We start from the raw sequence: 27,525 nt of genomic DNA, 5'->3' as shown, positions 1-27,525 counted from the left end.
GGTCAGTCTTCAATAAGGAATGCTTTCAATGATAGAAAGTGCTTTGAGTGTGGGGAATCTGGACACATTGCCATGAATTATCCAAACAAGCAGAAAAAGGACAAGGGTGTGGAAGATAAGAAGAAATTCAATAGAAAGAAGGATGGCCAAGCCTATCTAGTCGAATGGGATTCAAATATGCAAGCTCGGATGATGATGATACTGAAAGGGAAATGTGCCCTTGGGCCATTTCTATAATGTTTTGGTGATTAAGTGTCCAACACATAGTGAGTGAGATATTATGTGCCAAACAAGCAAAAGGTGCAAATCATGTAACAAGGTACGTTTCTAGACTTAGTACATTGTTTTGAGTACTAACATATGTTGTCTAAGTGCTAGAAACAAAGAAAAGAAGAGAAGAAAAGAAATGCAAAAGACTTGGCTTGGTACAGCCAAAGTCCAGCTCGGCTTGGCACACCGGACTGTCCGGTGGTGCACCGGACAGTGTCCGGTACGCCAGGCCAGCCTCTGGTGAACAGACCACTCTCGGGAAAAATCGGCGGCGTACAGCTATAATTCACCAAACTGTCCGGTGGTGCACCGGACTGTCCGGTGAGCCAACGGCCGCCAGCGCAACGGTCGGTTGCGCAATCCGCGGGCAACGCGTGGCCCGCGCCAATGGTCGACAGGAGGCACCGGACAGTGTCCGGTGCGCCAACTGCCATGAATTTGCAACGGTCGTCTGCGCCAGAATAGGAAGGAGATCGGCACCGGACCGTCTACAGTGACTGTCCGGTGGCGCACCGGACTGTCCGGTGCACCACCCGACAGAAGGCAAGGATAGCCTTCCTTATTGGCCTCCAACAGCTCCTAGCTGCCTTTGGGCTATAAAAGGGACCCCTAGGCGCATGGAGGAGCGACCCAAGCATTCTAAGTCTCCCACACTTCGTCTCCGTGCACTTGATCGATTGTGTTAGTGATTTGAGCTCTGTTCTAGTCGTGAACTCTTTGTGCTTCATTTTGAGCTCAAGTCTTGGCTTGTGTGCGTGTGTGCGCTGCGGATTTGTGTGTATTGCTCCCCAACCTTACTCTTGTGCTTTCACTATGATCTTTGTTGTAAGGGCGAGAGACTCCAACTTGTGGAGATTCCTCGCAAACGGGAAAAAGAGATAAGGAAGAAAAGTCGTGGTATTCAAGTTGATCATTGGATCACTTGAAAGGGGTTGAGTGCAACCCTCGTCCATTGGGACACCACAACGTGGAAAGAGGCAAGTGTTACTTGGCCGAACCACGGGATAAAATCGCGTGTCTCTTGTGATTGTTCCTTCTTTGATTGTCTGTGTTCGCAAGAGATCGTCTCATTGACTTGATTAACCCGCACTAATATTTTTATAATCAAGATTGTTGGAATTTAGTGTTGAATTCTACAGGATCACCTATTCACCCCCCTCTAGGTGCTCTCAGATACTTCATCCAAACTCAATGTCGACATTGCCACCAAGGAGGCCCCTTCACTCTTCTCATCTCCACATTACCTTTATGGCAAAAGGTAGCATAGAGGTAAAAATTATTCATGACTTGCATGATGTTGATGATGAGGATGTGGATGAGAATGTTGATGATGATGGCTATTCTTATGATGATCTAGTTAAAATGTTGGTGAGACTGACGTTTATATGCACAAGGAGAAAGAAAAGTTTAGGGACTTGGAGGATTTGTATAATAACATTCAAGCGTCTCTAGAGGAGCTAAAGACCTCTCACAACAATCTAAATTAGAGTTGTGAGAATCTTGTGGAAGCTCAAAACTCCTCTCATGTGCATGAAGCCGTGGTGGTCACCATGGATGTTGGAGTCACTTATTACTTATTTGATAGTACCACAAGTTAACCACATCTTACTAACACGCTATGCAGCAAATGCAACTTCTCTCATGATTGATAATGTTAATTGTGATGACTCACAAATTATTGTTGAGAATGATGTGTTAGTGAAAATGGTTAATGCTCTAACTCTTGATTTAGAGAAGGCCTATGGTGGCAAAGCTAAGTTGGATTTCATTTTGGGAAGCCAATGTTGCTCACTTAACCGTGAGGGTCTTAGATATGTCCCAAAGAAAGGCAAGAATGCTTTTGCCAAGCAAAAGACTATATTTGTGAAGGATTGTGACAAAACTTGTCACAAATGCCACAAGAAGGGACATATCAAGATGGATTGCCCAAAGTATAAGAATGTATCCTTCACTCGCTTTGATTAATGTTATGTTCTTACACATAATGTTGGATGTGTTCATGTAAAGTTTGTTGGTACACCAATTATTGGCAACAAGAAGAAAGCCATTTGGGTACCAAAAACCTTGGTCACTAACATCCAAGGACCCAAACAAGTTTCGGTACCTAAAAGAGATTGGTTTCCTTTTGTAGGTGAATTACAAGGTAGGAGGGAATCACTGGATGTTGGATAGTGGATGCACACAACACATGATTGGGGATATGAGGATGTTCACCCAAATGAATGAGGAAGATTGCTCAAGATATGATAACATCAACTTTAGGGATAATAGCAAACGAAAGGTCAAAGGTTTGGGTAGAATTGCTATTTCAAATGATCATTCTATCTCTAATGTGCTTCTAGTTGAATCACTTAATTTTAATTTGCTATATATTGCTCAATTATGTGATTTAGGCTTTAGTTATAACTTTACTATTGATGACGTGCTTATTACTAGTGTTGATGGTAGCAATCTCAGGTTTAGAGGCATCAGACATGAGAATCCTTATTTAGTTGATTTTTCATCAAATGAAGCAAAGCTTACAACTTGTATATTCTCTAAGGCCTCATTAGGTTGGTTATGGCATAGAAGACTTGGTCATATTGGAATAAAGCAACTCAATCGATTAACCAAGCATGATCTAGTTCGTGGCTTGGAAGATGTGAAATTTGAGAAAGAAAAATTATGTAGCTCTTGTCAAACCAGAAAGCAAGTGGCTAATACTCATCCCAACAAGAGTCAAATTTCAACTCATCGGTCGTCGGAATTACTTCGCATGGATCTCTTTGACCAACATCATTTGTAATTCCTATAGCCTTGTGATTGTGTATGATTATTCTAGACTTACATGAGTATATTTTCTTCGTGATAAATCAAATATCTTTGAGACATTTAAGTCATTTGATATTTTGGCTCAAAACCAATTTGAATTTGATATCAAGAAAGTTAAAAGTGATAATGGTTCGAAATTTAAAAATACAAGAATTGTTGATTATTTTGGTGACAAGGGTATTAAGCATTAGTTTTCTTCTAAATCTACACCAGAACAAAATAGTATTGTTGAAAGAAAGAATATGACTTTAATTGATATGACTAATTCAATGCTTGCGGAATATAATATTTCAGATTTTTATCGGGCCAAAGCCATAAATATCGCTTGTCATGCATCAAATAAATTATATTGTCACAAGCTCTTGAAGAAGACCCCTTATGAATTGCTTATTGGTACAAAGCCAAATTTTTCATATTTTTTATTTTTTTGTTGCAAATGCTATATCTTGAGAAAAGCAAGTCGTCTCTCTAAATTTGAGAAGAAATGTGATCAGCGTTTTCTACTTGGGTATTCATCAAATAGTAAGGCCTATAAGGTTTTAAACAAGACTCATGGTATTATTGAAGAATCTTATGATATTGAGTTTGATGAAAAAATGAGTCTCAAAATTAAATTGTAAATCTTAATGATGTTAGTGGAGTTCACTTGAGAAATACAATCAAAACTAGCTATGACTATTGGTGATGCAAAACCAAATAAAGATGATGATAGCATGGATATAATTCCATCCCCTTCAACCTTAAATGAAGAAAAACACCAAAGACAACAAAAAAATGAAGTTGAGGATGTCCATGATCATGGTTCTCCAAGTCATTCAGTTCCTCCTCAAGCTTCAACTAGTGACTCTCATATTGTATCAAGGATTCATCATTCAATTGCTAAAGATCACTCGGTTGATCAAATAGTAGGTGACATAAGTAAGGGTGTTCAAAGTCACTCTTGTATTGCTTCATTTTGTGGACATTTGTCTTTTGTATCTTGTATTGAGCCTAACCATGTAGATGAAGCACTACTTGATGTTGATTGGTTAAATGAAATGCATGGGAAATTAAATAACTTCACCCGAAATGAAGTTTGGGAGCTTGCTGAAACACCCAAGAATTACAATATCATTGGTACTAAATGGTTGTTTCATAACAAGCATACTAAAGATGGATTGGTAGTAAGAAACAAAGCAAGACTAGTGGCACAAGGTTATACTCGGGTGGAAGGATTAGATTTCGACAAAACTTTTGCCTCGGTGGCAAGATTGGAAGCAATCTGGATCTTTCTAGCCTATGCTTGCGCTCACAATATTAAGCTCTACCAAATGGATGTGAAGAGTTCATTTCTCAATGGTAAAATTAGTGAACTAGTGTATGTGGAACAACCACCTGGCCCTGAGGACTTAAAAAGACTAACCACATGTACAAGTTTTCTAAAGCTCTTTATAAGCTTAAACAAGCCCCGTGTTCTCTATCTAGATGGCAAGATAACCATCGTGAATGGATCGATGAAAAATACAAATACTCGACCAGGCAACAAGAGATTTCGTGGAACACCCATACACAAGATGGATCTGCAACAAAAAAACGCAAAAAGAACCCGTAAGAACCTGACGAGCCATGTGAATCACACAGAGGCTTACAGAGGATCGTGAGATGGAGGATCAGGCATTAGGCTATCTCCAGCAGACCAACTATCTCATCTCTTATCTCATCCCTTATTTTAAACTTCTCTCTACAAACAGTGTTAAATAGTGTCATCTACAATTCCGCGTTCTCTATTTTTTCAAGTTCAACTAGTGATAGCCTTAGTTCGGGTGGATCGCCATGGTGGAAATTAGTGGGTACCAAGGATAAACATGCCCTCAAGTTAATCAACCAAACCCATCACTGCTTTATCATCCTAGAAAATCCTTAGTTATTTGTCGAAACTCATGCTTTAAATATGTAGAGATTTTTTGAACTAAACCGTAATTGTGGCAAATAAAAAGGAACAGAGGAAGTAGAATAGGGAGTAGATTTTTTGTGTCGTTATTTTTAACATTTATTTAAATTATAAAGGTTAAAAATAAAAAATCAATGGGATCCTCGCCACTGCCGCCGAGCGCCACCCTCACCGTTCTCCCAGTGTCCCCCACATCGAGTCATCCGTCCCCCAGTCCACACACACCTGCACGTATAGGTGTATATTTGGGAAGCCAGATAGGCTGACCCGAAGCACAAAAAAACATGGCCCAGACACGGCAAGCCTGAAATATTTTAGTGTCGGATCGGCATGATCCGATATATCGGACCAGGTTTTGGCCGAGGTCGCGACCCATGGGCAGGCAGGAGCACGACCCGTTTAAGGCAGACACGAAATGACCCATATAGAAGCACGAAAAGACCCATATATTCATTTAAACCACACTTTATTCAACACTTTCATGTACTTGATAAAGAACATAAAGTTAGAGATGATGCTAGTTAGATGTTTTTTTATCTTTGAATTAGAGTATTTAATGTATTTTTACTTTTGTTATGAACACTACATAAGGAATTGAACTTACAAACTTTGTATAGAGCTGATTATACTCTTATTTCTTCTAACAAAATGATTTTTAAACAAAGTAGTCATTACATAGCTCTGGTAACTTAATACAAATATTAAGTTTCTTTTGGTTAGATTTATTTATCTTATCTTTTATTAGTTTTATTAAATTTGTTTTGAATTTGGATTCTGACGTGAATTTTGGGCCTTGATGTGAATTTCGGTCCGCTTGAAATGAGTCCAACACGTTTAAGCATTATGTGTCAGGCCGTAGACCGAGGACCGACCCGGCCCGAAATTCAAACGAACGGACTGATTTAAAATTAAAACGAGTCGGACTATTTCAAGCTTAGACCAGGTCGAACGGTCCGAATATACATATATATCTGCACAGACGCATAAATGCATCACGGGCCATGTCGTGTCAGCCCAAAATTTAAACGGACCAAGCTATTTTTCTGGCTTGGGGGAGCCGGACTGGCGGGCCGAAAGTACGCCTACAGCTGCATCTACGCAAAGTCCACCGCCCTCCTCTTCGCCTCTCGTCGATGAGGCCCGCGGCCATGGTCTCCCTCCGCTTCCCCACCGCTGCCATGCCTCGCCTCCCGCCAACCCAGGTCCACAACAGCGTCGCCATCGCCGCCACTGCGGCCGCGGCCGCAGCTGCCAGCTTGATACTCACGGCCAAGTCCGCAGGCCAGCCAGTTCCACACCCTGCCCCTCTCTGGGCCTCTCTCTCCCTGGCCGACGCCGGCGCGACATTCCCCACCGAGGCTGCCGCTGGGCGCTGCCCACTCGGCGTAGGCCTCCGGAAGACCAGCGTTCTCGGTCTCAAGTCCATCGACGTCTACGCATACGATATTCCGCTAAAAACGACACATTGGATCTCTCCATCGTTAGAAAAGCGCTATAAAGAGGAGATTTTGAAATGTCGCTTTATGTAGGCGTTTATGCGGATGGCAACGATTTGAAACAGCAGCTGAACATGAAGTTCTCGGTCTCGGAACTCAAGGAAAATGACGGTCAGGCTGCAGATTGTTTATGGGAGGCTGAGTATTCGCTCCGCTCGCAGCTCATTTGACGGTCAGGCTGCAGAAGTTCGGTGGACAAGACACCAAAAAGTTGCTACAGAGGTAATTGTATTTCAGGTTCCTTTTGGTTATGGATTTGTTGGAGAAATGCCAAAACTTCTCTTAATACCTGTTCTGATAAGCTTACCGCGATGCTTTCATTAGCTCACACACTTGGATATGTTGTTTTCCATAGCATTGTGTAGTGTCACGACACAATTTAGTCTCTAAATTACTAAATACAGATATTAAAACTCTATTTTAGTTTTCGTATTTATCAATTCAGAGTCCAAAATAGAATAAAATGAAGAGTCTAAAAATTAGTCTCTATAAACACCCTGAAGAGAATAAAAAGTTTGAGCATCCATGCCGAGTTGAATTCTGCTGTTACGTATATTCTTTTGACAACACTGAGTATAAAAAGGGCTGCTTCCATTCGCTGACCTCCTATTTCTCTGCTTAGTTTTTTTTGCAAGAACAAGAATGTTTGGTCCGTTTTCAGTGGTTTTAAGTACTACCTCCGTCCTAAAACATAGTTCTTTGTAGCCAACTTTTTTTCATCCACATTCATTCAAATGATAATAAATATAGTCATATATGCAAACCACGTGTAAACTATATTTATATGTTGCTTAATAAATACATGATTAGTGTAAATCGAATTATATTTTGGGACGGTAGAATATGGTCTGATTTCTTAACGTGCGACGCTCATGTTGTGCTGAGTGCTGATCCTGCACTCTCATGAGTTGCATAGAAACATTTTTTTTAGAAAAAGGGAAAAAAAGAACAAGAAATCTTCATCAGCCGAATCTGCCAAATAGCTGTGAACATTCGGCTGTAACATCTGCCGAAGTGTACATCGACATCACAGCTGGTAACCCCAAAAATGCAGCTTCCTCTGCTCCTCTCTGAAGGTGACTTGCACTAGCAGACGACCCGATGCCTTGCGCATGACGCGGATACGCTTTCGGCGACACGGATTCCAGAAGCCTCCCCAACCAAACGGACCGATGCCTTCCCGCCCGAGGAGCGAGTGGCGACCGCGGATCATCCGTCACGCGGCTCGCGTCCTCCTCGTCGGTTCTCTGCCGCGTCTCGCGTGCACGAAATCTCGTCGCCGTTGCTTTCCGCGACCGGGGCATCAGCTCCTGCGATCCCGTCGTGGATGGTTGGTTGCCTCTCCAATCCTCCTCTCCGAGGCTAACGACGATTATATTGCAAACACGCCTCGCGATCGGAAGATAGCATACCACGTGAAAATGAAAGAAGAAGAAGAAGAAGAAGAAGCAGGACGTGTTGTTATGGACATGTCGATGGTTACGAAAAGACAAGGTGGGAAGACGAGGTCGCAGGTCAATCTTACGCGATAAAAAAATGAATTTTAGAAGGAGAGGATGCCATCGTTGATGCCCCGACGTAGATATCAACAAGGAGAAAGAGAATGACTTGTATGGCAACCATCGATCAGGTGTAATGGTGCCTTGCGGCTGGTTTGGAACATAGGATGACAATGTTTCATTTGATATGACCACAGATCAAATCAAATAAAAAAATCATTGTTGGAGTGGCATGTAGTTCCTTTGAGTTTTGATTGGCCTGTGTAATGGTCACATTAGATAATGAGAAAGTTGAGGGCTAGCAAGGCAGCCTCGATGCTAGAAATCATACACGGTTATTATGCCTATTAATTTAGTTAGACACTATTGGTATAAACTATATTTTTAATGCATATATAGTTTTTTTATTCAAACACATAATTTTTGTTTCCATTATTTAACTATTATATCTCTCTATATATCTTGATTCTTGTGTAGACATAATTGCTTAGCCTGAATCTAGCGCCTTCTATAGACATAAGCTCGTCTCCAACACCGATCGATTTAGGTTGGTTGATCGGTGGGTCTACCAACCGATCGATCCAATCGATACCGATCAAGTTAGAGCCAGACCGATCTATACCGACTGCTCCGTACATATCGTTGCATTGGAGGATCCAATCGGTTCCGGCGGTCTATAGCCACGTGTCGTAATCTAATGGGTCCATACTGTTTCGACCTTTTGAAGTCCAAAAAAATTAGAAAAACCCAAAAAAATAAAAGAAAACAAGAATCCAACCTATAAATAAAGAGGGTGATTGGGTTCATTCACACTCACCACTTCCTATTTCGTTTATCTTATTCATATTGTAGCATCCAACACTCTATTTGAATATGGATTCTAAGTGGAGTCTAAACTTTCAAACTATCATTGACTTGATCAACGACCAAACTCCACAACTTCTCGACACCATTGCCGAGGTGGGGGAGGTCTTCTTCGACGACAATTCTCTAGTGCATCATCGACGAGAGGATGTTTTGTATGTCCTTGTTTCCTCACTCCACAAGCTATGTTTTCATGCCCATATCCTCTTCTTACATATCCCTACTAACCTTCCATGGACGTTCTTGCTCCTCCAAATGAAAATCTTACAACCAACACCCCTCCTCACACTAAAGCTCCTACCACCAACGCTCCTCCACCACCATTTACTTATCCATACACTCCTTCATACTCGTATGGATATCCATACGATGGTTCTTCATATGAATCTTATGGTGCTCCATACATGCTCCTGCTCTATTTGGTGCTTGTCGATGTTTGGACTAACGGTCCCAACCAACTAGTAAAATGATGTCGCGTGCCCAGAGTCTAGATGGTGTGCGAGTTGATACAAGCGATGTATCCTGGTTCGGGTAATGCGAGGCCCTACTTCTAGCAGAGGAGGATGAAGTTTATATTACTCGCACCAAGGTGCCTGCAGTAGGGATTACAAGCACGGCGGGAGAGGGGAAGTCCCCAAGTCCCTAGGTCTGATTGAGGCAAGAGCCAATACCGAAGAACTTGAGGAAAACTACCAAGTGTTCGCCTACCCTTTGGAGGAGCTACGACTGCTCTATTTATACACCTAAGAGATGTATGTTGTTGAGCCGGGGGCCGTCGTGTTTCCAGAGGGGAAGTCTTGGCGTCCTGTGGGTGACATGATGTTGCACTGAGTTGTTGACTTGAGCTTGCTGATTTCCTGCTGACAGCCGAGTCCGAGGCCAAGGGGTTGATCGTACGCCCGAGCCCCCAAGGGAGGGGATGCCCATACCGTAGTGTTTGTAACAGGGCCTCGGTATGGGTAAAAAGCCTGCTTACGGGATGTGTCAGGGTCCCTGTGTTGGATGACGTTAGGAGTCCTTCGCTGCGGATATCGAGGTCAGAGTCCTGCTCGGGCGAGGCGGAAGTTCTCCTGAGGCGATGATCAAGCTTTTCCCTGACTTTTGCCACAGTTGGCGGAGTGATCACTTGCGGGATTCGTGATGGAGTAGGTAGCCGAGGCCGAGCTCGGATGAGGCAGAGACAGCACCCGAGGGCAAGCCTAGCGTCAGACGAGGCGGAGATTGCGCCCGAGGGCGAGCCCAGCGTCGGGGGAGCGCGGAGTTCTACGCCCGAGGGCCGGTTTGCTTTTTTCGTCGTATTAGGCATCCCATCGGGGAGATGGTAGGCGACGTACGTACACAGTGGCACAAGCGTAATCATGTCGTTGCGCCTGGACGCAACTGCTGTCTTGTTGCCACTATGCTCCTGTGCCTCTTCGTGGGGTAGGTGTGTGCATTAAATGCGAGTGTCCTCCGCTGGCCTTCGGTTGTGCCTTGTCCTCTTTGCTTGAGCCTTGCTCGGGCGAGACGGATGGAGTGATGGTAGGACGAGGTGACTTCGAGCGAGGCGGAGATGGGAGGCATAAGCTGTGAGAGGCTCGGTTGAGACGGGGGCTAGCCTGAGGCGGAGGACCCTCGGGGAGGGTTCTCGGTCCCGTCAACGTTTAAGGAGAAGACCCCTGCGGTGGGCCTCATGTGAGGTGGCTTGGCCTTTCCTTCGGTGATTATGTCTGAGCCGTTAACTTTTTCTGATCACGTTTTTAGAGGTGTAACCCGGATACCCCTAATTATCACACCCGACAATGCTCCTCCCCCATATAGTGCTACTTCTTTCATATGGTGGTCGTCCTCCATTTTGTCATCATACAAGCATAATATTGGCCCCCAACCAAGCGACATTGATGCCGCTTTGAACCAGTCCACTTATTTCGGTGGTCCTCAATACCAACAGCGAATGGATTAGACAAAGGTGGAAGACAAAGACGGGTAAGTACATCTATTTTTTTCAGGATCCACAAATTTTTTGAGTTCATATATTTTCATATCAACACGTGGCTGTTGCACTTTATGGATCCCATTGATGTCAACAACAAGAAGGCCATAAAACCTCACTCCATTGAAAAATCTACATGAGTTGGAGCGAATCAGATTTCTGTGTAGTGTTTACACGATTATTTGCTTATATGATCTAAAACGTTCTATAAATTTCATCAATTCTACAACCTATTTGTTGGAGCAAACTTCGTTGTAAGTCACGATGATATCGTTTTTTAGTTTAGAATTAATCTGTTATATGGACAAGATGTTTTTTCACATGTGGTTTATACTTTGTTCATATCATAATTGCTTTAACAATTAATTTAATCTTAGAAATGCACAATTCTCTACCAGACACATTAATTAACACTAGTCGGCTGCCCGTGCGTTGCGACGACTTACAACAATATCCACGTAAACTATCCACAAAAAATCAAGATTTGTTTATTGATTGTCTCCGCTCTCCGTATAATATTTTTTTGATTTAGCTAATTGATGTTATTGTTTACTCCATGCAATATATCATGGTACAACACGGCTAATAAAGTGAGCGATTAGAAGAGAGTTCACAACGACTGAGTGAACGAACAGAGATTATAAAATGACATAATTCCACCATACAGAGACCAAATAAGAGAAAGTTTATGAGCTCAAGTTTCTAAAATAAGTCACATGAACTCAAACTTATAAAAAAGATGGATCAAAATATGGAGTGATTGATAAAGTCAGGCATCAATAAAAACTAGATGCGCTCCATATAAATTATGCTACTTCGTAGCAATTACTAACGTTTAAAACCAACAAATAACCTTTCATTTTACTGTTAGTGTGACAAATCATTGTTGCTCCATCTAATTCAGCAACCTCAAACACCATGGAGTCAATTGCGCCAATGTGGTCTCAGAAACAACCCAATGCTTGTAAGAGCCAAGAACGTCGTGCCGTGTTTGGGCTGTAGCCTCGCCCCGTAGTGCTGCCCCGGACCGACACGATTATATTTTTTATTTTAAAAAAATGTATATACATATATACATATTCAATATTAAAAACATCTGAGCATGATGTTCTATTGGTTAGACAGCTTCACCCAATATTTTCTACCCTTGTTCCATCAGGGCATGGGTTCGAACCTCACCTCATGCACCACTTTTTAACATTTTACGCTGATTTAAACAAATGGGCCGATAGGTTGGCCCGTCACGGTCAGCAGGCCGGCATGACGTGCATGGACCAGAGTTGTGTCCCGCGAGCGTCTGGCCCATGCTGAGCCGCCGTTTAGCCATATATAGACGTGCAACGATAAATGTGAGGGGTTCTTTGTAAAAAGATGACGCGTGACGACCGTTGAAACTGGTGCTTTAAGTATAATATAGAATATAGATATAGATATTGATTAATGAATATACAAACCATCATAGTTTTTTTTGGTTGGGAGTGCCCATATATAATTTCTCCAGAATCGGGAGACCAATGAGCTAAACCCACTCGATCAAATAGCAATGTGCCAATGTCTCACTTACCTGTTTGGCAATTTGGCAAAACTAGCTAGGCATTTATAGCTCTTAAAAATATTAAATATAAAATTAAAGATTTGATAGTGTGGCTCGACCCTTAGGCTTTGTTTAGGTACTCTCACTTAATCTATGTGTATTGAATTGGATTGAGATGTAACTTAAACTAAATTACACTCGAATCAACTTCGATACATATGGATTGAAATGAATACGAGGTATTCAAACCAAGGCCGTTTCCTATCACTAGCAGCATAATTCTAAAGCTTTGATTTCGGGTTTTTAAAAAGAAAAACGTTGGCAGCAGCTCATAAACTCCGCCCCGAATAACGGAATTGAAGATCGGATCTCTAAACAACCACGTCAGTTTCCTGCCCTCATCGGTTACCTTTGTCCCCAACGCATGTATCCGCGTTTGCGTTGCGTCTGTGCCTGACGGGGTAAATCGTGAAACCCCGGGCAAAGCGCATAAAAAACGGAAAGCCGTTCTCATCTTGCCCTCCTTTTTAGCTTTTAGCTTGCGCCTTGCGTTCGCGGAAAAGGCTCATCTTTTCAGGTGGAAGGAGCGATTCGTCTGTGCCTGCGCCTCGCCGGGCTCGTGCCGCTGTACCCTCCTTCTCCAGGAGACCTGTACGGTGAAGGGGCGTTCCCGCGCCAAACGGGAAGCAAAGCTCGCTCGCGCCCTTTTTTTCGGATCATATAACGCCGGCGCCTAGCTCAAACACCACAGCTCGCTGCCTAGATCTACGCGGCAGCGGCGGCGGCAGAGGAGAGGGACCCGGAGCTGCGCCATGGGTCCTACCGCCGGCTCCGGCGAGGACAAGGCTATGTCAGGTGAGTGAGTCGATCGGATGCGGGCTCTGCGGAGGGATCGCGTTGTTTGGTGTCCGCCCATTGTTCTTGGAGATACGCTGTCTGGTTTAATTGTTGGGTTTAAATCATCTTGCGCTGTTCACACCTGACATCTGTGCCTGTGGTGCGTAATTATGGAAATCGCTGTTGCTGATCTAGCTGCCGTGGAGCTGCGAATGCGTGTCTTTGAGGTTTTCCTACAAGCTTGGAATATTTCATGTTTTTTCCTACTCTTTCCTACAAAGCCAGATTGGGGATAACGGATAGGAAAACAGAATGTCTTCCTTGTTTGGTTTACTTATTTTTCTTGCCCGCGATTCGAAGCAGAGTAGAACCGTTCTTTTTTAGCAGCGAAATTGCATGCTTGGTATTGGTCATCCAATCTGTGATTTTTTTATTCAAGCATTGGATGCTTTTAGAATACCTTTTGAAGGTTAAAACTTAAAACTGAGGTTTTCCACGCTTATCAATTTAGATTTTAGATCGTATTTTGGCGGTTGGCGTCTGATTGAATTATCATTGTCTACTTGATTTTTTTTCTTCAGGTTTTTTTACATGATAAAATATTGGCATCTAGGAGTGGTCGTTTTACTAATTTGTCTTTTTCTCCGTTATATTACCCTTGTGGCAATGATGCCATGATTTCAATGCAAATTTAGTTTTCCAGCTTGAAGACAAATACATATGTCAATGTCACTGTCACAAAGCCTCTGTGTTGTGGAAGGTTAACTGCAATTTTTTTGAAAGATCTGGTTGCCCAGCTTTGATTTTTAATAACTAGGCGACATCAGTTACAGAATTTGCGTAATTACGATTTACGATATGTGAACCAGTTACCTAGAATGTTAATAATTCACAGTGTGCGTTGGATTCTCCGTATGGCACTACAGGCTGAGATTAAAACATGACTTTTCTTAACACTTTGCTAACTGAACGAATAATGAGATATATTGCAGTGTAATCCATGATCTAACCGGTGCACTTCATATTTCAGAGCTCCGGAAAAAACATCGTGTGGACCTAGAGAGACTAACAATTACATCGCGACCATTCAAGACATTGTCATTCTTTGTGTTAGCCATTGCTCAGAATTTGGAAAGAACATGTTCATCTGTTCTGAAAAAAGGTTACCAGTTAAAAACCGCAATGCTTTTGGTTGTTGCTACTTGGCTTCTGCTCATGTTCACTGATGGCCTGAATGAAAAGGTACCATCTTGTTTTAAATTAATTAGAACATATGTGTTTTGCAGGATTAAGAACAGTCTGAGTTACATAAATGCTACATATTAGATAATGAGTTGCAAGAAAGCTTTGCCCTTTTTTTATTCTTTTTGGCACGAATATTTGAAAGTGGGTGATAAACTGCAGTCTGTTTTTTACTCTTACTCTTAGCATCTCCAAGAGCTCCCCAGAAAATAACTCCTCAAAATTAGTTTTAAGGGATATCTAAAAAATTAGTGGGGATAGATTTTAATTCTTTCTCCAACAGATCCCTTAAAGCGGCAGATTGTTTCTGGGGAACAAAAAAAACCCTCATTTGTAGCTACAAATGAGGGGGTTTTAAGGGCTATGAAAACGTTGAGAGCACTTTAGGGAAACTGTTGGAGACACGTGTGTTTTTCCCAAAAAACTGAATTTAGGGGAGACTTCTGGGGAGCTCTTGGGAAAAGTTGTGTTTTCCCCCAAAAAATTAATCCCGCTGTATTTGGGGAAGCCCTAAAACTATCTGCCATTTGGCAAATTTGCTTGTATATTGTTCAAGAAAATTTCATCTACATCGCTACAGCTTGGTCACATTAATAATAATTTGCTTCCAATATCTCCCGTTGCATGCCCAATATGCAGCTTGGATAAACATTAAAACATGGTATGTTGTCATTGATGCAGCATCTGCAGGAGCTATTTTGGTATGTCAGGTTTGGATTGTGGTGGATTATACTAGGGGTTGCTTCATCCATTGGATTAGGTAATTCCAAATAGTTCCAGATTTGATGAAACTGTGCATTATGAGTTTTATTAGTTGATTTAAATATAACATGGGTTTCTGCTAAATTATTTTGCAGGTTCTGGTTTGCACACTTTCATAATGTATTTGGCTCCCCATGTTGCCCTGTTCACTATCAAAGCGGTTCAGTGTGGTAGGGTTGATTTGAAAAGTGCTCCTTATGACACTATTCTCCTTGAAAGGAGACCATCCTGGTTAGAGAAAGACTGTCTGCAATTTGGACCCCCAATTTATCATGAAACAATTCCATTCAGCAAAATACTGCAAGAAGTTTATCTTGAAGCTATTCTTTGGGGCATTGGAACTGCACTTGGAGAGCTTCCTCCATATTTTCTCTCAAGAACAGGTTCTGTTCATACTGCTTTGCGTACTAAGTACAGCATAATTTACTTGATTACAGCTGTTTTCTCTTGCTTGTCCACTTGATCCAGTTCTTCCACTTTGAGCCACTGCCTCATCAGTTGTCCAAGGGCTAGTTAAAAAACAATCTTACCACCTGCCTATTTTTATGATAATAGTACTACCACCTTTCATTGAAGCAAACTTATGCTACGATTTCCTGGCCAGAGTAGCAAACTAAAACTTATATAATAGTTTGCTTGTCCTTTTTAGACGACAGAGTAGAAATATCCCAGCCTCCACATTGTGAGATGCTTTAGCTGATCCTTATTAGAATAGGTCCAAAAGCAGCAAAAAGGTAACAACATGGTTAATAACAGAGATCTACAGCCATTATAAACAAAGTTTGTTGGTTCTGTAACTAAAGAAACAAATATAAAGATATGTGTTGGAGAAAACATAATATATGCACAATAAAATGCAGATTTTTATTAAATATTTTTTCCTTATCTCATTGGCTTCATATGGTTATACATGATTAACATGAACAATGATTAACCATCTTATTAGCTTATATCACATGCTAACTCTGCCTTGTACTAAGAAGTTGAGATCTTTTATGACTTATGGGCCTTATATAGGCCCTGTTTGGCACAGCTGCTGCTTGTTGAAAAAGCAGCTTATCTGATAAGCTGGTGAAAAGCAGCTTTTGCTTGTTGGCTGCTTTTAGTGTATTCTGAGAAGCAGCTGAACTGATAAGCTGCTGCAGAAGCTAGCTGTTTGGCAGAACTTCTGCTTAAATTTGTGAAGAAGCTGAAAATAAGCTGTGCCAAACAGGGCCATAGGTTCCAAAGGAATAGTGAGTTTGTTTCTATCCAAAGAGTTTTACAGCTCTCTCACCGGTAGGGTTATCTAACTTACAAGCTAACCACGATAATCCATCATATAAAGTTAATTTAGGATTAATGTACCTTACAAGATTGTGCCATTGGTTAAAACCATCAACTTGAATGCTGCAGTAATCCCATTTTTTTTCTAAGTATGTGTTATGTTGCTGACTCCTTTTAAATAATGAACACAGCTAGCATGTCAGGCCGCATAATTGATGAATTAGAAGATTTGGATGCTTCCATTTCAGAAGGCTTTCTATCATCAGCTTTACGTCAGGCCAAACGATGGCTCATGTCTCATTCACAGTATTTAAGCTTCACTCTAATATTGCTACTTGCTTCGGTTAGTTTCATTCTGTTGATATTTCAAATTTGTTTGTTCAAGTCATATTTCAGTATGTTGCATTTCACCTAGTTGTCGACTTGCCTTGTAGCACCTTGCTAATTGAGGATGTTAAGGTGAAGGCTCATTTAAATTGTTGAAGAAACTCACATTCTTTCTTTGCTGACAAAGGAAACATTTTAAACCATAGATATGACATGCCTTATTGTTAAATATTTTGAATTTATTTATTGGTCTCACCAAAGTTTTATACTTATTGGCATACTATTCCTTTCCTTATGAATGTTAAGAAACTGTATGACAATTTCTTCTGTCAGGTGCCAAACCCTCTATTTGATCTTGCCGGTATCTTGTGTGGACAATTTAACATCCCTTTCTGGAAGTTTTTTCTAGCAACTTTGATTGGAAAGGCTATTGTTAAAGTTTGTATCCAGGTTCGTCAAACTTCTTGGTGCAATTCATATATTTGCATTTTGTGTGAATTGTTGTCATACTATCATGCATGTTTCTTCGTTAATCCGATTAACAATAATTTACAAATTACTTATGTAGACTACATTGGTGATTACTCTCTGCAATAACCAACTTCTTGATTTGGTGGAGAAAAGGCTTATATGGGCATTTAGCAATGTTCCTGGAGTGGCATCTGTCCTTCCATCTTTTGTTTCCAAACTGAAGATGGACAAAAATAAGTTTTTATCAGCCCATGTTGCTGCATCAGCTTCTACTTCTGTTAAGGTATGGATTCCACTCTACTTTAGTTACAAAAAATAGAAATTTAATGTATGCTTCACTTGCCCACTCTTTAAAGTGATATGACAACAGCCCTTAGACTATCTCCAGCAACTTACCCATCCATATACTCATATTCAAACTCCCCTCTGCGAACAGTGCAAAACAGTGTTTTTGGGTAAACTATGGGTTGACTACTGCAGACGGCCTTTGAGGTTGATAATGTTTTGATATTTTACCATTGGTCATGTAAGTACATGGCATGGAAGAACACACCATGGAAAGGTGTGCAGTAAGTGGTTATAAAATTAAGTTCTTGATCTTGGGGATAATTCTGGTGTTTACATCGGTTCAAAGAAAAATAAAATGCTCCAGTGATTTACTCTGACCATTTTACTATCTTGTTGTCATCTTCGTTGCATTGTTTCAAAATGCTCATATTGTTTAATCCATGTTTAGGGAAAGAAGTGGAATCTGTCATTCTCTTTGGTCTGGAATACCCTGGTGTGGCTCATGGTTGCAAACTTCATTATCCAGATAGTTACTTCTACAGCACAGGGTTATCTCAGGACACAACAGGAGCGAGAGATCAGTAAAAAGTTGGAAACCGAGCTTTCTGCCTCTTAACGTTCTTCTGCGCACCAAAATGATTCGCCCTGGGTACCGATCTGGTTTCTTCAATCTTTTACATACTTATATCGAGTTTAGAGAGGAATATTAACATGAATAATGTGGTAACTGACTGGGAAATTCAAACCGTGTTCACCAACTATTTGCCGCTACTGTTCTTCAGGAAAGTCCAATACATTGTACATAACCATGCATCAACCATCAGCTCAAGACTAAAGGCTCTCCTGCAGTATTGTGGTGCACTGACTATTGGTCTATTTCTTTCGAAAGAGAGAGAGAGGAAAGCTATTAGCTAGTGCTAGAAATATAATGGTGCCCCACTTACAATTGTAAGTTTGTGGCCTTGTACATAGCAACAAATATTATTAGGGGACAAAAATATCTAATGATACAAGTTAATACCTGATTTTGTCTCCGCATTGGCAATGATCCCTTCTCGTGTCGAGACCGGCCCTTTCTACATTGATGTCGACGCGATGAGATTTCTGTTCCTGTCAATGCACACACTACCTGCCAGGTGGTTAACGGAGAAAGTTTGCATCTTTATAGCTGTTATGTTCAGCTCCTTTTCTCTGTAATGTTCCAGACTCCTGCTTCTGACGCAACATCATCACTGGGAAATTAGTGATCTCCTTTCCCCATGAGGTTCACCTCTGAAAGGTATATTGCGCCAAAAGAGTTCTAGATGAAGTATCATCTGGCTCTTGTTTCAACTATTTCTGGTTGATTGAAAGCGGATACTTGCTGATTGATTGGGTGATGGTGGAGGGTTTTTTTTTTTTGGCCCGGAAATGAACAGGTCACTACTGTTTGTGATGGCATCGGCCTAAACAGTTCGAACATTCGGCGGCTAGTGTACACGTGTTGGGGAAGGGCTTAAGCCTTCGGCTAGTGTGTAAACCTGACGCAAACAAAAAAAACTCTTTGGCTCCCAAATTTTCAATAATTTCAGAATAAAATTCCTCCTTTCATGTAAGAACAAATCAATCAAACAGTTATGCCATAGATATTGGAGTGCATACAACTGAAACGTAAAGATACAACGACCACTGCATTAGAGATGCGCGTTTAAACGTCATTTAACATTACGAATGCAGGCATTATCAACAGGCTGTACAAGGTAGGGGTATATAGTGCAGGGAAAAGAAGTGATGCAGTAAATCCACGGCGGCACAGCCACACCATCTGAGCCCATGCTGTTTGCCCACTCCCTGTGTTCTAACTTATGCGTTGTTTTACCTTTTTTAATGCACACAACTTTATCTAGATATAAATTAGATACCATATAGATTAGATATCTAGAAAGCCAAAATGATCTTCAATTTAAAACAGCGAGTAGTACAAAGTAATACAATTCTAGACTAGTACCTAGTCAAAATATTGAGTTTAACCAAAATTGTATAAAAATGATACTTATTATACCAAATAAGTGTTATTAATTTTGCCATGACATATGTTTATGTAATATAACTATTTTATATTATAAATAATGATATGTATGCCTATAATCTTAGTTAAAACTTATGTAGAGCTAACATTACTGGTCTATAGGACATTATCCTTTTTTACCGTTCACGGTTGACACCACGACGCTATTGAATTGTAGATAGGAGTTGTAATGGATCACGATTTAAATATTTCTTCATAAAAAGTTAGGGCTTTTAATTATTTCTAGTTTAAAAATCAATATAAATATAGCATGATACTAATTCGATTCGATTCTTATCACCTCTAACTGTAGCATAGCAATAGTGCTAGTACGATCCTAGCGAGACTACTAGCTGAAGGGGAAGGGAGAGACCGGAGAGTACAAAGGCTGCCTGCAAGGTGCAAGCCAAGGTCTCGGAGAATATGGTTCGTGCTCTAGAAGTATGAAACTACACATCAGATCCGCAATACGTACAGTGCTCGTACCAACCAAACCATACTGTATCTTGCAGTAGGTTTCTAGGGATTCACGCCACAATGTACACGTATAATATCATATAACATATGTATTTGCTAAAATTTAGGTGCGTGACAATGATTATTTGTAATACTAAAATTATAGATTCGATAGAATAAAAAATCATTACATAAAATCATAAACCCAACAAAGTCTGACTCGTGTTGGCGCAAAAACAGCTAACAATTATTAAAAAATATAAATTTGGTTTTTATGATACAAAAGACAAACCATAAATCATAAAAGCAACAATTTATTTATACTAATTGGTTGTACAAGAGTAATCCATGAAATCTTTCGTCTAAAATATAGCAGAAGTGTATAATATAATAGTATCTTAAGAGTCTTTCTAAATTCCACTCTCTAAATTATTATTTAGAGGGTCATTTGCATAAAAATAGCTTTCTATATCTTTTTAATCTCTAAGAGCATCTCCAAGGGACTAGCTAAATAGCTCATTAAGCTAAATTTTGATTAATCAACAGCAAAATAATTCTCCAACAGATTAGCTGTCTGACTCGCCAAGCTACTGACTCTTCAAATTGGCTCCCTCAGTAGCTAAACTTGGCTAGCAACCTGACTAGCCAAACTAAATAGATAATCTATTAGAGTGAAATGCTACATATAAAATGTAATCTGTATGAAGAGATAAATAGAGTGCCAAAAATAAAGAATCTTTTGGAGATGCTTTAAACCCATTCACGTTTTCTATATTTGGCTAGCAAGAAATTTAGAATAGAAGATAACTATATTTAGATAAGCTGTTGGAGTTTTTTACAAAAAAATCTCTATTTATATCAGTTTAAAAAATATAGAGATCCTCTGGAGTTGCTCTAAGGTTGTACAAGTACAAGGTACGTGAGCTGTTTCAACCTCATCCTTTATAGTATTTATTGTTTTGCCGCTTTGAAATGTTGGTATTCTGGGGGGGGGGGGTAACATGCCAGATATATTTTACACATATATAATCTCGCAGTCATGGTCCGCAGATGATATAATAACTTAGCAACTACTCTCTCTCTCTCTCTCTCTCTCTGGAAGTAAACTAGTGATGTTATTAAAATTTAAGACGTTGTTAGACACTAATGACAAAGTCAGTCCGGATCACTCTTTCCTCTTTCCTGCCACTCATGACGCAGCTCCTGTTAACTGCTCCAGACTCCAATTTGGTCCCTGTCAAACCATTGCAACTACCATATGCATGAGTTATGAGTACGTCTATACGATAGCCACTAACACGTACTTGTTGTAAGTAATCGCAAGTTGGGCAGCAGGGAGCCGAGCAATTGTTTAACGATGAGGATAACCTTGGTGCATAAAGAAGCATTATACAAAGGTCCAGATGTGTGTTCATGGTAGCTATAATTGTAGTGGTCAAACAAAGGTCCAGCCTTGCACTTGCCCTAAATAATTGGGCCTACCACCAAGTATTTTGTACCTAGTGGTAAACACAAAAAATGATTACTATATCACATGCATGCATCACAGGCAGGTGTAGAATATTGAGAGGTTTTATTTATTTGTATGGCGCCAAGCTATTGTGAGGATATTGAAGCTCTAGTGGAGGCGTGGCAGCAGCATTTGGGTTGCTTGTCCATGTGTCAATGTGGGGGCTTGGGTTAGAAAACACATGGTCCCAGGTATAATATAACCCTTAGCTTAGCTTGGGCCCAATATACTAATGCACAAAGAACACAGAGATTAGAACCAATTCACATCGAGTTGCCTACCACAGCATTAGTTTACTAGATAAAAGGAACTGAACTGGACAAGCAAAGAGCCTTTCAAGCTTTGGGCATCTCTTTTCTTGGGCCTAATTATCATGTGTTCAGCCTTTTCAGTCTTTTACAGCCCCTGCTCCCTCGCTCGCCCAATAGGATGCAGCTGAGTAGCACTAGATGGGCAATAATCTAACCAGAAAAATGTATTCATCCAACAGATATGGCGATCTGTGCTAAGTGTGTTCGATCGATGCGATCTTATGAGTATGCGTGGTTAGCGAGTGGGATTTTCACATCTATATATCAATTGCTTGCCCCACAAATAATCAGCCAGGGTCAGGTAGACCAAATTGTTTAACCGTCTCTGGGACACTGCAATCATTTTCTAAATAGTACTTTTTTAATCACAAACCCAAGCTAAAAATACAAAAGTCTAGAAAATTGTTTAAAAAACCATTCATAAAGCTATACACACACACATAAAACCCAGAATAATCTATAATTTAAAGAAGGAAGTACTTGTATTCTTATAAGTTAATATAAAACATTTTTGACTTGGCCAAAAGATCTCTGCTTTGAATACAGGTAGTCTAATGTCGAGTAAAAAAAGAGGGAGAGCAGAGACAGTTAGGTTGGTCCAACTTTCTAAAAGTAAGATCCCGTGAGATAATCATCTTCAGCCTCATTTCCCAGGTTTGAAGCAAAGAGCCAATGAGCCTCGTCGTCGTCATCATTGCTCCATTGGCGAATCTCGTGGACGTTCATTTTTTTTCTTAGTATCTTTTACTCCTTTTTAGGTTTGATCTTTCACTTATTTCACAAAATATTTATTTCTGCGTACTGAAACCCACTAAATCACGTAAACGTAACGAGATAAGGAACAACCGAAAAGCTCTTGTTAGTGAATGAAGACTAAGGGTGTGTTTGGTTTGGCTTTTGGCTTTGGCTTTTACCCCCTAACAACCAAAAGCCAAACCAAAAGGCTGGATCTAGGAAGCAGCTTTTTCTAAAAACCGACTTTCTTGCAGTGCAAAACTGAAAGCTCCTCTGGACCTGCTTTTAGCGGCTTTTGGATGGAACTATGAAAATATATATGAAAAACTTTTAGCGACTTTTAGTGGTTTCCAACAAACACTTTTTACAGCCCACAGTAGCTTTTCTCACATCTCACAGCTCACAGCCCACAGCAGCTTTTTTCACAGCCACAACCCAACCAAACAGACCCTAAGCCCCCCTTTGATAGGGCTCTTTCTTTGATAGTTTCAGTCTTAGCTCTGGCTCTTCTAATAAAATAGCTTTCTCCTTGTTTTAAGGAACAACTCTAGAAATAGCATCCTATTTGGTTGAAAATATAGCCCATTCTGCAGTTTCTCCTACAATGCAGTTTCTCCTTGTTTTGGCTCCAGCTCCTGCTATTTTTTTGAGGAGCTCTTCCTTTTTTTCTATGAAGAGCCCATTAAAGAGTCTTCCCTTTCCCTTTGGTAGATTTTTCAAGAAGCCAAGAAGTAGTTGAAGGAGTCCTTGAAGGAGCTCTATCAAATGGGGCCTAAAAGAGACTACTCCCTCTGTTTTTTGTTTATACGCCGTATTTGTCTTTGATGCATAGATAAAAAAATAAATCAATATCAAGTTAATACATCTCCTTGTTTCTCTCCACCCGATTAATGCTCCATCGGACTCCATGTTTACGAAATAATTGGAAATTTGCCACTTGAAACATTGTCTTCTTGTTATAATTATCACTGTGTCTATGAATTCCGGGTCTATCTATGTCTATGAAATGTGGATCCGATGGCAATTTTACAAATGTGTTTCGTTGTAACGGTAAATATCAAATTCACTAGCTTTTATCTATAAATAAGAGGATGTCCTACATATATATGGTACGCTCGAGTGAAACAACTAGTAGAAATAAAGAAACACATTTTTCTCCTTGTATGTTTTGTTCATACACTTGGTAGTAAAGGATTTAACATATTGTCAGACATGTGGCTCTATCTGAAGAGATCAAACAAAGTTGGTCGGCATTATGAATCGTGAGTTTCAAAAATTGGTCCCGTATGGCCAAAATTACCTGCCATGGGTACCACATGTTCAGATAGTACTTGTGAGTAAGAAACTAAAAGTTGCCATCATGCTTAGCAAGAAAGATGAAGTAGCCATTCTATCGCCAGTAGTGAAGAATGAATACATGGCATCCGTTCACACTTGCAACCCAGTCCTTTGTAGCCAAGTCATGTCTCTTGATCTTCTCTACCTAGCCACATGACACCATGTCATGTGTCATATATAATGAGCTTCTTAAATCAACAATAGTTGAGTATTGTAACAAGCCATTTCACCACCATGGCATACGTTGCTCATGCTAGTGCTCACCTATGTATCTCACATTACACACATATTATCCCACCCAGGTTGTCACTCAATTACCAAAACCAAACTAGGAAGTTTCGATCTCCCTCTTTTGGTAATTGATGACTACAAATATACGAAAAAATAAGTGCATTCCAAGCTAGGACTCCACACAAGTGTAAATTACTAACTTGGTTTGGATTTTATGTTACTTATACAATTTAAGACTATTTGTTAAGATTCAGATAAGAACCATAAAAACCAACTTGGTAGCGATAACTACCCCTACACGTGTGCTCAAATGGTCTGGTTTCAAGCTTGCACATATGCATAAATGTAAAATTTATGGGAGTGTTATTAGTATTAAGTGATTCTAAGGTATGGATGATATAAATTTACCTTTGTACCATGAATGCTACTTTTCAAAATATCCTTATCTTCAAACCTTGCTAGAAACAAGTGAAGCTAGATACCACTGGAGATCAACATATAAATAAGGTTCTAGTTACCACTTGTTACACTAAGACTAGACTATAGAAACCACTAAATCAGTCATCAACCAAGTCTTAGTTCCAGCATACCTTGCAACACAAGCATGTAGGAGTTTAAAACAAATGCAATAAACGATTGAATGTATCAAACATGTATTCATGAGAAGATGGAAGCATTGGAGAAATGAGAGGATCAAAATTTTAAGTAGACATGTATGGTGATCAAGCTCATGAACACTTGAATTTTGCATTTGAAATGTGCATCACATATGCTTGCTAACTACATTTGTGTCACTTAGTAGCTCGTGGTGTGCTAACTAGATTTGTGTAGGTGAGCTCCCATTAGTTTGATACCTTAGTTGTTTCAATTAAAACCTTTTGTAAGATATTGTAATAGATAGAGAGGTGGCAATGATTGTTGTGCAATCAGACCTTAAATGCAAGCGTACAAGTAAGCCTCCTGATCCATTAGATCATATGATACAATTATATATTATATTTAACATTTAAACCATTCCACCACCAGTTGTATTGATTTATAAAAGAAATCTAACAACCACAAGTATATCCACGGTTATATAAAACAGACCAGATGGCTCGCTTGCACCTAAGGCTTGATTACATAGTAGTCGTTGCTGAGAGAGGTATATTCTACTATACTGTTTAGTTTAATTTTGGCTTTATGTTAATCAGCCGGTACAATTAATTTTACAAAAGACTACTTGATGCTCCTCCCGTTCCTACACCGATGGTGGAGTAAACTGGAGCCGCTAAAACACGATGGAACTGTGGAGTTCTTTTTTTCTAAGGTCTAGTTTGGGAACCCCATTTTCCCAGGGGTTTTTTATTTTCCTAAGGAAAATTAGTTCATTTTTTCCTTGGGAAATTGGAAATCCCATGAAAAAATTAGGTTGCCAAACTAGCCCTAACTTGGTAAACTCCCCTGTGGAGTTAAACTAGTAATGTTTCCGAATGATGTTACAATTTTTATCTATATGTATAGAATATAAAACACAAAGACATATTTTATATTCGTTAGGTAGGTGTATATGTAGTTTTAGAGCCAATAACTATGATTTGTATTCTCATTTATATATAATTTAATTTTTTTTATGGGAAACACGACAACCATGTAACCGTGGAAGTGGAACCATGGATTCTTTTCTCATTAAGACCTAATTTGGCAACTCCATTTTCAGAAAGGAAAATGAACTAAAAAATTAAAATTCTTTAAAAAATGGGGTAGCCCTAAAAATAGTATAAAGTTAGTGCTACGTCTGAATTGGACACTAGTGAAGAATCCATGGTATTTCTCGGGTAAGGATCCATGCCACATTGAGATTTGAATATAATACTAGTAGTAGTATATAAGAGGCCTAGTGGAATTGGCAACCATATTTTTATGTGGAATCATTGTACCATTAGGCGCTGCAGTTAAATATAAACTATGAAGCGTGCCTCCGATTTTTTAAGTGACGTTATAGTACAGTACGATTTTCTTAAAGATAGAAGGAGCATACACGTATCCTTTAGCTATCTAGCTAGTGATACACGAAATTATTGAATACTGTATCCCTATCAATCCAACTATCATATAGAGTAATCACCTCCCGGCCTCATGTCTTATTGACTGGTTTACTGTCCAAGAAACAGACAAATAAAGACGGTTCTAGATTTCAAGTATTTTATTGATCGGCCTAATTATATAAATTTTTTGTTTAATTGTTTCTGGAGCCGTAGTCAAGTCAACTAACTAGCATCTTATATATGGCGGAGTATATAAGTAGATTTCAGTGATATATACGCCGGCCACTTTTCTAATAAAAAACATTAGAATGATATGTCTAAGTCCGTAAAAAAATGCTCAAACTCATGGGCACGTAGGTGAATAATGTGATGACATAAGGATATTCTGAGTAATTGAAGACAACATGTTTCTTAAAATAGGAAGATCTGGGGCTGCTTAATTGAAATTTACAGAAATTAAACTGCCGAGGAGTTACGTAGAAAACAACAAAATTTCACTTCGTAGTTCGTATACTATTATTTATCTATTTCAGAAGAGAAGAAGATCGAGGTTCCATATTTTTTATTGTGATACACGCATATGCTTCGTTTGTTGGAATTACAGTCTGTTTATATAATACGGATGGGGATATTAGTGAAACAAGCAGGAAGCTTTGACAAATATATACTGTGGAAAATAAATTAAAACGAGACAAATAAACATGGGTTGAGAAAAGAACAAACAAAGACAACCAAAAGATACAAACGGGTGAGGAGGACATAAAAGAATGTTCTTTTTATTTCTTTCGAGAAAAAAAGGAGCATGCTTTGTACTGTACTAAAGTTTAATCTCCATCAAGAGCTAGCTAGCAAACAGAAAAAGAAAAGAAAAGGCATGACGTGAATAGAAAAAAGTTCAAACTCCAACGGGGGAAAATATGTATATATCCTGGACGCCTAGCAAGATCAGAGTCCGCTATTACTTGCCATTTCAACTTGATAGCAACAAGGAAAATCACAAAAGACATTTTTACGCATGAGCTACATCCATTACGACCATCTCCAGCAACTTATTTAGACTCATACCTATATTTAAACTACGTTTTACAAAAAATACAATATACGGTGTAAAATTGTGTAAAACAGTGTTTTGCTGACTATATGAGTGAACGGTAAGTGCCCAAACTACACACTATGTTAGACTTGCTAAGAGCTAAAAGCTTGGAATATACCAAAGGTGAAACAACGCGGGGCCAATAAAAGACACACATCTGAAAAAGGGGCAAGAAATGACTAATTGAGAAGGGACAAAAGGTGTTGCA

At 39.8% G+C, this 27,525-nt stretch overlaps 1 protein-coding gene across 2 annotated transcripts; it reads left to right on the top strand.

Moving 5' to 3' along the window:
* Nucleotides 1-12,747: 12,747 nt before the first annotated feature.
* LOC100274223 (Vacuole membrane protein KMS1) lies at nucleotides 12,748-18,616 on the top strand. 2 transcript variants are annotated; one of them, XM_008652906.4, is made up of 9 exons: nucleotides 12,748-13,231; nucleotides 14,244-14,455; nucleotides 15,137-15,215; nucleotides 15,313-15,600; nucleotides 16,675-16,826; nucleotides 17,144-17,260; nucleotides 17,379-17,564; nucleotides 18,018-18,218; nucleotides 18,352-18,607. In XM_008652906.4, exons 1-8 carry the CDS (start codon nucleotides 13,189-13,191, stop codon nucleotides 18,183-18,185), a joined length of 1,245 nt encoding a protein of 414 aa, XP_008651128.1. In that variant the 5' UTR covers nucleotides 12,748-13,188; the 3' UTR covers nucleotides 18,186-18,218; nucleotides 18,352-18,607.
* The last annotated feature ends 8,909 nt before the right edge of the window (nucleotides 18,617-27,525 follow it).

The sequence above is a fragment of the Zea mays genome, chromosome 7, assembly GCF_902167145.1.
Source record: "Zea mays cultivar B73 chromosome 7, Zm-B73-REFERENCE-NAM-5.0, whole genome shotgun sequence".
NCBI classification, from domain to species: domain Eukaryota; kingdom Viridiplantae; phylum Streptophyta; class Magnoliopsida; order Poales; family Poaceae; genus Zea; species Zea mays.
The sequence above is the reverse complement of the archived record's forward strand: the minus strand, read 5'-3'. Positions and strand labels throughout refer to the sequence as shown.

Bases quoted from the DNA above. Each gene is read 5' to 3' on its own strand.
- LOC100274223 (XM_008652906.4), top strand. From the start codon at position 13,189: ATGGGTCCTACCGCCGGCTCCGGCGAGGACAAGGCTATGTCAG. The intron at 15,216-15,312 runs GTAATTCCAAAT...ATTATTTTGCAG, and splicing joins TGCTTCATCCATTGGATTAG to GTTCTGGTTTGCACACTTTC. The intron at 15,601-16,674 runs GTTCTGTTCATA...TAATGAACACAG, and splicing joins ATATTTTCTCTCAAGAACAG to CTAGCATGTCAGGCCGCATA.